Source organism: Dromiciops gliroides, chromosome 3 (genome assembly GCF_019393635.1).
Source record: "Dromiciops gliroides isolate mDroGli1 chromosome 3, mDroGli1.pri, whole genome shotgun sequence".
NCBI lineage: Eukaryota > Metazoa > Chordata > Mammalia > Microbiotheria > Microbiotheriidae > Dromiciops > Dromiciops gliroides.
The window spans coordinates 405188137-405202327 of record NC_057863.1 but is presented as its reverse complement, the minus strand read 5'-3'; the positions used below and the strand labels follow the sequence as shown (position 1 = coordinate 405202327).

General features: G+C 37.5%; 1 protein-coding gene across 1 annotated transcript in view; it reads left to right on the top strand.

Annotated features, from left to right (window-relative positions):
- Positions 1-210: 210 nt before the first annotated feature.
- The window catches only part of SGO2 (shugoshin 2), a 32078-nt gene continuing 18097 nt past the window's right edge, over positions 211-14191 (top strand). Inside the window, exons 1-6 of the mRNA XM_043991524.1 lie at positions 211-433; positions 2852-3016; positions 5787-5962; positions 7447-7524; positions 10637-10722; positions 11945-12219. Of these exons, the coding sequence (XP_043847459.1) occupies positions 226-433; positions 2852-3016; positions 5787-5962; positions 7447-7524; positions 10637-10722; positions 11945-12219 (988 nt within the window). The 5' untranslated portion in view covers positions 211-225. The remainder of the gene's footprint in view (positions 434-2851; positions 3017-5786; positions 5963-7446; positions 7525-10636; positions 10723-11944; positions 12220-14191) is intronic.

The window sequence follows — 14191 nt, the reverse complement described above, 5'->3', positions numbered from 1 at the left end:
TCTTAAATGGCTTTCCCTTTTCCTTGTTTCATGACAAAATATCCACACCCAACCCCTGTGTACCAGTTACACACAATTAAGTCTGACTCTGCTTGGCTCTCTGAAGTCCGCACTCGGATCAAGTCTTCCAGCCTCTGAGCCCCGCCCCACTAACAGCTGGCTTCAACCCGGCGCCCGGCCCCAGACGCTGGGGGCGGACACTCTGGGCTCTTCCGTCGTACGCAGATGCTGGCGCTTACGCAGCGCCGTTCTCCAAGCCTCCAAATCCCTTCTCTGGAATCCGATTGGTTGACTGCCCGGTGCCTATTAACGGCTGCGAAATTTGAAAATCCAAAAGAGGCCCCTGGGCCGGAGCCGCGGAGAGTGACTGGGCTGCTGCTGCCGGCGTTGGGGCCTCTGCTCGGGCGCAGGAGCCCCCAGACAGACGCTGAAGGTAAGCGAGCTGCCGCAGAAGCGGCGACGGTCACAGGATTATCCTCTCTTCTGTGCTGAGCGCACGACCAGGCCCTGGGTCGTGGAGTCTCCTGGCCCGCCCCGGTCCCCGTGCTCCCTCGCCGCCCTCCCTTGGTGCCCCCGGACAGCGTTCCTCTGGCCTGGGTACGGGGGCAGGTCCCTTGCGGCGGCTGACCTTACATCTCCTACCCCTCTTCTGCGGGCCCCAGCGGGGGAGCTGAGGGCGGAAAATGCAAATGCCCGTGTAGCTGCTGCTGCCGCCGCCGCTGACTACGGGCTGAGGATGGGGTGCGGTGTACGGGCAAAACTCCTGATAGTATTACATGAAATATCGGAGCCCGAGACACTGGAGCATTGGATCTGGAGTGGAAGGACTTGGTCGCGAAGCCTGGGCCCAAGCGTCAGGAGCTGGGGTTGGTGGTTACCCCTATTCAACCTCCCTGGGCTGGGCGTATTCACTTCTGAAATGGGGATAAACACATACTAGCCTTCCCTGAATTGTGAGGAAAGTGCATAGTAAAATTAAGTGTTCTGTAAATCTGAGAGGCGGCGTGGGCAGTGGATATAGATTTCTGGTTAGTCTCTTCACTTTCTAAAAGTAATATAGGGCGTACTTTTTTTAAGTTATAAAGTTAAAAACTTTTTTGGTGGACGTTTGTATAATTTTGTGACATCCTTGAAATAAGGACAACAAAGGATCGGCTTTCTCAAGGAGGTCACCTTTTCTTCTGATACTGTAGTAAGGAAGAGAGAATGGTGGAAGGTGCAGAGGGGAATTTGAGGTATAGAAATGGGGAGCTCATATTTTCTTGGTAAAAATACAGGGTAGCAGGGCAGCTAAGTGGCACAGTGGATAAAGCACTGGCCCTGGATTCAAGAGGACCTGAGTTCAAATCCAGCCTCAGACACTTGACACTTACTAAATGTGTGACCCTGGGCAAGTCACTTAACTCTCATTTCCCCACAAAAAAAATAAAATAAAATAAAAAACAGGGTAGGGCCCTTTGCTGAGAGGGAGAAAGGAAGGCTAATGTAGGTGGTTTGTGGAGAGAAGACAAGGTTTGGGGCAGCAGCTGTGGGGAGGGACTCAATTAAAGAGTTGGTTAGATCAGCAAGAACACTGATGAGATAAGATAATAAAAATGTTGAGAGTACTGAAGTTTTGTGGTTTCCTCCAGTGTCATTCAGCAGCATTTGAGGAGCTGTTAGAGGTTGGGTTGGGGTTTGGAAAGACCTTTCTTAGTGCAACTCACTCTTTGGACTGTTAGACCAGCCCTCTCAGGTATGACAGGGCTCTGAGGTCTGCTCTCTGATGGGTCAATCCTTGCCCTGGATCTCCATTTCTGGAGAATCTCTTCCCCTTTCTTGTTACTTTTTATGTTTTGACTACCTCTTAGAATGTAAGTTCGTTGAGAGTAGGGATCATTATATTTTTCTTATATCTCCATTGATTACCACAGGGTGGCCTGGCACACAGTAGGCACTTGATAAAGGCTCTATCTGTTTAATTCAACTTCATTTTTTATTGCCTTTTACTTCTCATTTGCTGCTGGACAATCTGCTCTGACAACTTAGACTCAGGGACAGTGATGACAGCCTGTATACTAAAGCTTTTTTCTTTATTTTTGACTAGAGCTTTGCTTTATGAGATTATGTGAATGAGTTCTGAAATGTTTAAATTATCTGTTAAGATATGTTATAGGCCTAATATCTATCATTCCACTCTCCACCACCACCACCACACACAAACCCCTGCAACTCTTAAAATAGTTAGGCTAATTTTCCTTAAAAGGCAAAAAAGCCAAGAGTAAGGCTCAGGTTGTAAGTGTCTTGATGCAGCTTCCTGGTGACTTCTGACTCTTGACATACTTTCTTGGTCATCAAGAGCAGGGTTTCTTCAACTTTTTCCACTCTTGAACCCTTTTCACCTGAGAAATTTTTACTTGACCCTGGGTATATATGTCTATAAAATATAGGTATGCATAACCTTTTACTATTGCCAAATTTTTCACCACCCCCACATTCAGGTACACAACCCCACATGGCAGCCACAGTTTAAGAAACTTTGATTTAGAGGCATAACAGAGCCCATCTTTTTATGAAGGGTGGTATCCTACACACTTGGTGGATACCTAAAGACCATGTGTGAGTCACTATATGCTATTCTGCTGACTAGACATTTTCATACAGAGACCTAGAAGGACCCTGTCTGCTCTAGCTAAGTGCTACTGTATATCCTTGCTATGTTAGGGATAAACCTCTTAAGTTAACTGTTCATTAACCTCCGAGTGCCTCCATTTCTTCCTAACATCAAACCTGAAGCTGACATTAGGTAAACAAAGTATAAAAATTCATTTTTGAGAGAACTGATCTTGCCTTTTTCCCCTTCCATTTTCAGCAACCAACAGTGCAATGTTTGCTTCAGAAATGGAGGATCTAGACACTTCTGGAACTTCCTTATTTTTCACTCAGAGAATTAAGAGACATGTAAAGGACAAGAAAACTTCAAGAGTCAATAAATTGAATACTTCTCTTGCAACAAAAATAAAAAACAAATTAATAAGTAAGTTCATTGCTTCTTACATTAGCAATAAAAAAATAAAATGTTATTGATGTTTAAATGTAAACAGATTGTTGGTTCTACCACCATTCATCCAACTACCTACGTGTTTTTTTCATTATTTTGCACAGTACAAAAAACTCTTAAAATTTAATTCATACTTTTTGTGTGTGTTCATACTCCTTAAACCATTTTTTCATTTATCCTCCCATAATTCCTAGCTTTACTTAGTTGAAGAATTTGTGTCTATACTAGGAAAAGGGGAGTTACAAACAATAAAGCAGTTATCTAGAGTGTCTCAGAGTAACCATTCCAAACACTGAAGAATAATTCAAAATCAGTTTTAAAGGAGGAATTGGCATCACTTCAGAAGCAGTTTGCTTCTTTTCTTATGACATGCAGTTATTTGAGGGTAATTCTGAAGCATGCATTTCTTCAGAAGAAAGCAGGCCTAAATGGAGCACAGCAATATTAGATGCATTTAACATGAGGCCCATGGTAGTTTTAGGAACAAGAAAAAAGAGATGGTGCTGATTGGGAGTTAGGAAGGGTACAAAAAGCAAATTTTGACCATTCAACACTTTTAACTCCAGTTTTGCCTGCCTAATGGAAGGCCTTTGAATTTGCCTTCAAATCCTGGTGGAAACAGCTTTCTTCAAGTGACAATGAAAATAATTTCCATAGGTTGTTAATTAATGTCTGTTCTAGAAGCTGAGGGAAAGTATCCTGGGAGCATTCATGATTTGGCTCCTAGCATAGCCTTTAACTGGATGAATGAAGCAAATTTTGCCTCTCTGGAGTCTATTAATGACAGATGACTCTGCCCCTTTTTGTAGTTAAAAGAGCTTCATGTTACTAATTCACTATAGCCCTAGGTAGGTTTATTTGAACTCAAATAGTTTTGTGGAACAGTAGGAGTTCTACTATGATGTCGGAAAAAGGATGCTGAATGTAACATTCAGAATTCAGATTCTGCCTCTGAAGTATATGACTGAGAGCAGCCTACTTCACTTCTCTGAGCCATATTTACCTATCCTTAGACTGCAGATGATATGTACTTTCACTCCTGCTTCATATTACTATTGTAAAGAGAGCACTCTATAAGCCTAAAAGCACCATAGCAATATGAATTATTACTAGGAGCTTGATGGATGTTACTGGAAAAATATCCCATTCTACCATCCAATAATTCTAGGTGACCTTCTACATTGCCCTTGCCATCTTTCTCTTCCAAGGATTAGCCCTTTTAGATGCTTGTTAACTACAACTTCCAAGATTGCTCTAGAAAACTCCCCCAAGTTCCCTAGTGTTTTTCACAGGGTTGCTTAATTTTCATGGGATGGCTCAATTTAGACCTGATTTCTATAAAAATTAGATTTATCCATAATGTAATACATCTTAAGTAATTTATGTGTTCTTGAATAGTTGCCTGTAAATAAGAAATCATAAATCTAGTTATATTTTATATTCATTAGGGTAGTGCAATGTAAGGATTCATCCTAGTAAAGCAATCCTACGAAAATATTTCAGAGTTTATTTAGAATATGACTAGTCACTATAAGTGATGAGGACGGGTTTAGGTTGCCATGAATGCCTAGAAATATCTGGTAGGTAATCTGTTTGGTGAAGGTAAAGTATCCCATGGAGTTTAGACAGGCTGCCAACTTTGAAGTGAGTACCCAAAGCTCACCTCAGTAACTATTGGCAGCATAACCATTTAATTTAATTTTAAAAGCCAATTTGCTTTGGATTTTCAGTTTGATTATCCTAATCCTATGAAATAACAACTCTGCCTCACTTTTCCTTATCTTGTACCCTTCCCCCCCCCCCCCCAAACCATGTAACCAAGGAGGTAACCATGCCTCCTTACATTAGTTATTTGGAAGCAAAATCAGGTAACTCCAGCATTAAAAACATCATTCTAGGGGCAGCTAGATGGCGCAGTGGATGGAGCACTGGCCTTGGAATCGGGAGTGCCTGGGTTCAAATCCAGCCTCAGACACTTGATACTTACTAGCTGTGTGACCCTGAGCAAGTCACTTAACCCCAATTGCCTCACTAAAAAAAAAAACAAACCATCATTCTATACTTGATCTAGATTTCTGAATTAAAACCTGTAAAGTCTATTTTCTGGTACCTCTTTCCTGTCTTCCGATACATTCTTTTTTTTTTTTTTTTTCCTAGTGAGGCAATTGGGGTTAAGTGACTTGCCCAGGGTCACACAGCTAGTAAGTGTTAAGTGTCTGAGGCCAGATTTGAACTCAGGTACTCCTGAATCCAGGGCTGGTGCTTTATCCACTGCGCCATCTAGCTGCCCCCCGATACATTCTTTATCCCCCTTAATGCTAATACTGTGCCCCTATTGATTATCTCCAAATTATCTTGTATATGTTTTGTTTGTACATAGTTATTTGCATGTTGTCTTCCCCCATCAGACTGAGCTTCTTGAGAACAGAGCTGTTTGGAATCTTTTTTTGCTTTTTTGTGTTTCTTCAGCACTTACCTTGGTGCTTGGTACATGTAATAGGGACTTAATAAATGCTCATTGACATGATGATATTCAGACTTTCTGTGTTCTTGATCCATCTTGTTTTGTTCTTAGGCTTCACCTCTAGGCTACCTTTTCTACTTCATACGGTTATGTCCTGATTACCTCGTCTTTTTGACATTTAAGTCGGTTACAAATGGAAATCATTTTCAAATATGGTAGATGTGTGAAAGAAATCCATCTCAAAGGATAAAATATTAACTATTTTCTTCTCTCTTTACATAGACAATTCCTCTATCATTAAGATTTCTTTAAAACACAACAACAGGGCATTGGCTCAGGCTCTGAGTGTAGAAAAAGAAAATTCTCGAAAACTTACAACTGAAAAAATGTTGTTGCACAAAGAAGTGGAAAAATTGAGTTTTCGAAATGCTTTTCTTCGTCAAAAGCTAAATAATCTGGTACGTTATCTATATAGTTATTTTTGAGTTTATGTGGTCGCTTAAAATCTTTTGCTTGCATTTTTGTAGACACTAAAGAAAAAAATGTGAAAAACATTTAAAAATATTGTAGAAATTCCTTGCTTTAAATTATTGAAATTTATGGTGCCACAGTAGTTACAGGAAAAGGGAGAAGGTCACTATATAAATTTTTTAAAATTATTACATACTGTATATATATATATATATATATATTTATTTATATTTATATATATATATTTCATCAACATTTGGCTATCTAGTATAAGCAACATACTTTTCTAAGGATGTGAGGAATTTGAGAGAGAAGATCCAGTCTAATCAATGTGAGAAGGAAGGATAATTCCCAGACTATTATTTAATGTTCCACTGGAGACAAATCAAATAGAATGAAGGCTTCTTTGATTGACTCATCAAACCTCCATCTCCAACATTTGCCACTCTTATCCGCCCCCCCCCCCCCCCATATAGATGGAATTTGGTTTTGGAAGTATTTTGGAAAGACAAGACTAAATTAAACTTAACTCTTAGATGAGGAAGCTCCCTCTGCTATTGTAGGTTGGAATCTTCTCTGCAACTTAAGTCTTCAAGAATTGCCTAAATTAAACTTTAGGCAATTTGTAGTCAGGAGACCCAGGCTCTTAAACCAAATGGTTATGTGAGCAAGGACAAGTTACTTGGGCTTCAGTAATGGAATAATGATTTACCTCCCTCACAGGGTTATGAGAGAACTTTGTAAATTTTGGTTCTGGAGTCATAAGACCTATTATAGTTCCACCAATGACATGTATTAACCTGTGCAACCTTGAACAAGTCACTTAATCTCTGTGAACTTCAGTTTCCTTATCTCTAAAGCGAGAAGACTGGACTAGATAGACTTTGAGGCCCCTGTAAGGTCCATATTTATGTATGATCCGTAGGAATAGATTTAGGGATTGAAGCTGTGATTTCACTGATGGAGGAAACTCCCAGATAAGGACGCTCCCTTTGCCAGTGCTGGTTGGCACCTTTTCTGCAATTTAGTCTTAGAGAATCGCTTAGAATTCTGAGAAGTTAGTTGTCACACAGCCAGTTTGTGTCAGGAGGAAGACTTGAAACCAGCATTTCCTGATTAGAGACTAGCTCTCTGCTTACTACACTAGTGGTGTCAAACTCAGAATCAGATCCTTATTGGAACTGACTTAGAAAACCACAAGTTAACTTCATCTATATTACATTTTATTTTTATTTATATGAGTTTGCTGTTTTTGCACTATGGCACATTATCTCTCTTGGTCCCGAAAGTACTACAACAATGTTAGTTGTTAATATTTCATCTTGTGTTATTGTTTATCACACTAGACAAATAGGGCATGACACTAAAAGTAATTTTGCAAGTCTTCAACAGACTATACAAAAATATATCTATATTGATATATCACTGTTAACTTGGAATTTTGACTAAAAAGTCTATTTTATATCTATAGCATAAAACCCTCATAGAAACAGAAGCCTTTGTGAGCAGTAACTTGATATCTGCAATAGAAATGACAAGCCACCCTGAGGTAAGTGTCAGTCTTATAAATGTTACATATTACTAAAACTAATAGCAAGTAGTTTTGAAGACCTGGTCTATTCATCTTCACAATTCAAGAATACTTAAATACTTCCCAATTGTATTGTAGTGTTCTTAAAACCTTTCAGGTGTTGTACATAATCTTACCAGCTCAATGTGTTATCCTTATTTTTCTCTTCAGCATGCTTAGTGAAGTATATGAATTAAATATTCTAGTTGAGATTCTAATAGTGACAAAATTGGGGCTTTTAGAGCATTTTAAGAGAGGGGGCTTTTGTCTTATTTTTAAAATAGACCCATCAAAGACTACCCCCTTGTATTATTTATTTGTATAGTTTGTGTTTAATTGCTGTCTTCACATATTTTTCTTTTATGTTACTACACGTTCAGCTCTAATTTTGTATTTTTCAGTTATAGTTCCATCAAATGCTACGGGTTGTTTTGAAGGTAGGATGGTGTAATGGAAAGAGAATTTGGAGTCAGAGTACGTGGGTTCAAATGCTGCCAAGGACAAGTTGTCTATCTTTTTCTCAGTGTCTTCTATAAAATGAGGGGGATTGGATTAGATTGGGGCAGCCAGGTGGTGCAGTGGATAGAGTGCTGTTCTGGAAGTAAGGAAGACTCACCTTCCTGAATTCAACTCTGGCCTCAGACTTACTAGCAGTGTGACCTGGGCAAGTCACTTAACCCTGTTTGCCTCATTTCCTCATCTATAAAATAAAGTGGAGAAGGAAATGACAAACCACTCCAGTATCTTTGCCATGAAATCCCCAAATGGGATCACAAAAGAGTCAGACATGACTGACAGGACTGAGTAGTAACAGCAAGATTAAATTGCTGTCAAAGGTATCTTCTACTTGTAAACCTACAATCCCATGAATAAACAAATAGGTTAAAAGATAACATATATCCAATCAACAGGACTCAGATGACGTGGAACCTAAAAGAAATCCATATGTTTTCATGTTGAAACAATGCCACATGCAATTTAAAAAATTATTTATTTATTTAGAATATTTAATATTTAGAAAGGAAGAAAAGCTACAAACATTGCAGTTTTTCTCATGGGACCTTTTTATTTGCAGTGTGAAATAAAAGGGTTCGGTGGAGTGAATTTTTAGCAATACCAATTTAGTCCCATTTATTAAAAAAAAAACCCATGTAATCCCGTGTGATTTCATTAATATTTTAATGAATTAATTTTATTTATTTTAAAAATTAATATTATCCATTTGTCTTTCAAGTGTTAGTGTTCAGATATGTCTTTTTTGTTATTAAAAAGTGGATATGAAAGTTAATTTCATATTCTCTAAGCTCTCTTTGTGTACGATAAGAGCCGGAAGTATTCCAAACTGCACTATCAATGCATACTCCTAGATGCAAAATTTACTTTAGGGATGGTAAACTGAAGAATGGGCATAATTCTTAGGTCTTAAACTTTTAAAGCAAGTTGTCTTTGTAGATATTGCTTTAAACAAATAATATTCATAGTTGGCATAATTCATGGGGTTGTAACCATTATCCCTACCGAAAATACCAGCCTCTTTACAAATTCAACAAAAATTTACCTCATACCTTTACAAATTCAAACTATTTTAGCAAAAGTATTAAGTATCTGTTTATATTCGTTTAAAGATCTTTCTGTCTTCACTAAAAATATTGCTTGTTCAGATAATTATGCATTTTAATTTTCTGGATGTCAGTATTATTTCAGTGGCACTTGAGTTCTAAAACAATGACCTTCAAACTTTGTTTTACATTCCTTTCAGTTCAAAATGTTTGAACACATACTGCAATATATATAAATTCATTTATAAATTGTATGCATATGCTACTATATGACATACCCATGTCAAATGCAAAACAAAAAGGGAGGTGAGGCTCTTTCTGGCTCCAAGTGATGTAGGGACATGGAGTGGCTATGCTGGGAGTAGTAGGAGGAATTTTCCCAATGACATCTCCCCACAGCTATGGGTGCTCTTATAGCAGTTAGGTTATTACATCTCTCATGGCCCTGGAGTCAAGAGGACCTGAATTTAAATCTCACCTCAGACACTTAATAACTGTGTGACCCTGGGCAAGTCACTTAACCCCAATTGTCTTAAAATATCCAGGGTCATCTTTAGTTGTCCTGATATATATCTTGTCACTAGACCCAGATGGCTCTGAAGAAGAGAGTGAGGTTGATGACCTTGCACAGCCCTCCCTCACTTAAATCCAATTCTGCACAAGTCATCATATCACCCCAGTATTATGGTCCTCTTCGAGAAGGAAGGACAAACACCACCAACAGCTCTCGTGGCCGTTAGGTTGTATCTGGCTAATGATGTGGCAGAAAGTGGGGAGGTTAAGATCTAGAGGGATTTGTTGAAGGATAATGGGAGGATAGATGTGGTTGTGTTCAGAAAAGCCCCATGACAGGCAGTTCTAATATTCCATAATTCTATTCTAGAGTATCTGTTCATTTTATTACATTTAAGGGAATTTAAGATTCCTATTGGATTTCACTTCTAGAGTAGATGTCATTAGTAGTACTTTTAGGAGTTTCTTTAAAATTCTTTTAGAAATAATATCCTCTTCTCTTTCTCTCCCTCCCTCCCCCCACCCCCAGTCTCCTCTTCCCTGTCATCTTTCTCTTTTGCTTGCTTATTCTTCCCCCACCCCTGCATCTCTCTTCATACACCCCACAGTAATTTTTCAAATGTATCATAGGATTGTTGTAGCTGATACAAAACAGATTAATTTTAAAACATCCACTGAATTCTTAGTGGCTTTTTGTCGTATTTTAAAATCAATTGTATAGTTACTATTTAACAAGTCAGTTTTTAAATTTATTTTCAGAAGAGATCCTTATGATTGAAAAAGGTTGGGGGGGGGCGCAGCTAGATGGCGCAGTGGATCGAACACCGGCCCTGGAGTCAGGAGTACCTGAGTTCAAATCCAGCCTCAGACACTTAGCACTTACTAGCTGTGTGACCCTGGGCAAGTCACTTAACCCCAATTGCCTCACTTAAAAGAAAAAAAAGAAAAAGGTTGGGAACAAAACATAAATAAGCCACCTTCAATCCTCTCATTTTCTTTTTGTTCTCTTTTTATAATAGGATTATCAGAGTCCCTCTTTTTTGGCAGCTAGCCAGAAGAAAGGTGTTGGTAACCAGTTGGAATTATTACATCATTCATTTGGGAGGTAATTTTTTTCATACCTTAAGCAGACATCGAAATTAGACTACTTAAACTAAATTAAATTTGGAACTAGTTCTTATTTCAGTTGTTTATCTATATTTGAGATCTTTCCACTCCCTAGTGCCCTGTCTCTAATTTATCAACTTCATAGTCCCTACAAATTTCATTCAGGTATTTTTATTTAATTCAATTAAATGTCTTCCCTCTTTACTTTGTTCAAAAGAAAATAATAAAACATTTTCAGGACTCTGTAAGTAAATACATATGTGTGTGTATGTATATATATATATATATATATACATACAAATATGCATATATACATACATAGTTACTTTCCCCAAAATTATTTCATTTATGTTTGTTTCTATCACCCTTACATAATGCTGGGTCCTTATATAAGTATAATTTATCTACAACAAGGGGATACATTTCATAAAACACCATCTAATTACAAATCATGACATTATAGAAATTGCATCTCAAAAATTTAGGGATACGGACTTTAATCAAATATTGTTCACCTTAAGGAGACTCATAGGACCATATATCACATAAAATAGTTCAGATGAAAGTAGCAGTGAAAACACATAATATATGTGGTTCTAAAAATGCTGCCCTATTTTCCCATGAACAGAATAAGGAGGAGCAAAAGATTTCTTTTGAAGTTGATATTAACTCTTCTAACCACCATTTCTCTCTCTCTCTCTCTCTCTCTCTCTCTCTCTCTCTCTCTCTCTCTCTTTTTTGCGGGGCAATGACAGTTAAGTGACAGCTAGTACACCATTTCTCTTAATTGTTTTTCTCTTTTGCTTCCCTCTGCCCCATTGCTTTCCCTACTACCTCTCAAATCCTAGAATAGGTAGCACCTTCTTTTCAGTCAGGTTATTATTTAATTGTCCAATTAATGAATATATCTATTATGATCTTCCTGGACCGTAAATGTTATAAGAATAGGACATGTTTATTGAGGATGGAGAGATAAAGAGCATGAAAATTAAAACCATGAAGCTATTTCTTACATAAAATATCTATGGAAAACTTATGGGAGGATGTAGAAATGAATTGTACAGAATGGGTTATAATCTGCTTCATTAGAGGGAAGACCCACCTTAATGAGATGACAGATGCATTTGACTTTTCTTTAGCAATTGTCAGATCCTGGGTAAGTGTCTCTTTTGGATACCATCTATGAAATATACTAAATAATAATCTCATTTGTAAAATAGAGAAATTCCTCACAGCAGACCTACCCATTTGCCTATGAGAGTTCTGCTTACGTCAGCAGATGATGATGACGACGGTGATGATAAAGAGACATTTCAGTGTGACAGCAATCTCACAACTAAGAAAGTACCTGATTCTCTCACTCCAGTAGCATCCAAAGTATCTTTACCTAACCAATTCCATTTGGAATTGCAAAGTCCTGAGAAAAATAATCAGGAGATAGATGCCCAAGATAATCCAGGAAGAAAATTTTCTATTGCCAATGTGCTTTCCACAGGTGAGACATTTATTTTTTTTTCCATAAAAGTATTTTGTTATTTTCCAGTTACATGTAGAGATAGTTTTCAACATTTGTTTTTATAAGATTTCTAGTTTCAAATTTTTCTCCCTCTCCCCCCAAACAGCAAGCAATCTGATATTGGTTACATATGTACAATCACATTAAACATATTTCTGCATTAATCATGCTGTGTAAGAAAAATCAGAGCAAAAAGGAAAACCCTCAAAAAAGAAAAACAAAAAAATTAGAAATAGTATGGTTCAATCTGCATCTAGATTCCATAGTTCTTTTTTTCTGCATCTGGAGAACATTTTCCATCGTGAGTCCTTTGGAACTATCTTGGACCATTGTATTGCTGAGAAGAGTTAAGTCTATCACAGTTGATCAACACACAATGTTGTTGATACTGTGTACAATGTTCTCCTGTTCTGCTCATCTCACTCAGCATCAGTTCATGTAAGTTCTTCCAGGTTTCTCTGAAATCTGCCTGCTCATCATTTCTTACATCACAGTAGTATTCCATTACATTCATATATCACAACTTCTTCAGTTATTCCCCAATTGATAGGCATCCCTTCAATTTCCAATTCCTTGCCACCACAAAAAGAGCAGCTATAAATATTTTTGTACATGTGGATCCTTTTGCCTTTTTTATGCTCTCTTTGGGAAAAAGACCTAATAGTGGTTTTGCTGGGTCAAAGGGTATGCACAGCTTTATAGCCTTTTGGGCATAGTTCCAAATTGCTCTCCAGAATGGTTGGATCAGTTCATAGTTCCACCAATAATGCATTAGTGTTCCAATTTTTCCACAGCTTCTCAAACATTTATTATTTTCATCTTTTTGTCATATTAGCCAATCTGATAGGTGTGAGGTGGTACCTCAGAGTTGTTTTAATTTGCATCTCTCTAATCAATAGTGATTTAGAGCATTTTTTCATATGGTAATAGATAGCTTTGATTTCTTCATCAGAAAACTGTTCATATCCTTTGACCATTTCTCAGTTGGGAAATGACTTGGATTCTTATAAATTTGATTTAGTTCCCGATATATTTTAGAAATGAGGCCTTTATTAGAAATACTGGCTATAAAAATTGTTTACCAGTTTTCTGCCTCCCTTCTAATTTTGGGTGCACTGCTTCTGTTTGTACAAAAACTTTTAAATTTAATATAATCAAAATCATCCATTTTGCATTTCATAATATTCTCTGTCTCTTGTTTGGTCATAAACTATTCTCCTTTCCATAAATCTGAGAGGTAAAACTATTCTTTCCTCTCCTAATTTATCTTTGGTATCACCTTTTATGTCTAAATCATGTACCCATTTTGACTTTATTTTAGTATAAGGTGTAAGATGTTGGTCTATGCCTAGTTTCTGCCATACTATCTTCCAGTTTTCCCAGCAGTTTTTGTCAAATACTGAGTTCCTATCCCAGAAGCTGGAATCTTTGTGTTTATCAAACAGTACATTACTAAAGTCATTTACTGCCATGTCTCTTGTGTCTAACCTATTCCATTGATCCACCACTCTATTTCTTAGCCAGTACCAAATGAGACATTTATAAAAAATTTTATTAAAGTTTATATCAGTGTTTTTTCTTGTAAATTTGATGTTCCTTTGGGATCAAAGAAAATTTGATAATACCTGGCATTTCAATACATTGGCAAAAGCAAAACAAGCACTTTTTCCCAACATTACCAGTAGTTGGGGAAGTGCTGAAAGTGGTATATTGGCAATGCTGATAATTGCCAATCCTTAAAAATTCTGTTCAGAAATGGTCTTGACATACCTCAATATCATTTCTTCTAAAGATAAGCTTAACTATAGATCAGTTTTGTAATGACATTACTGATAGATGATTTTAAAGTATTCTGTTTATTTTAGCCAGAGACTGGGGGAATTAAGATGATTAATACTAGCTGTGTCATTCTAAATCTGGACTTCAGATTTGATTGGTTTCCTTCGTTTTG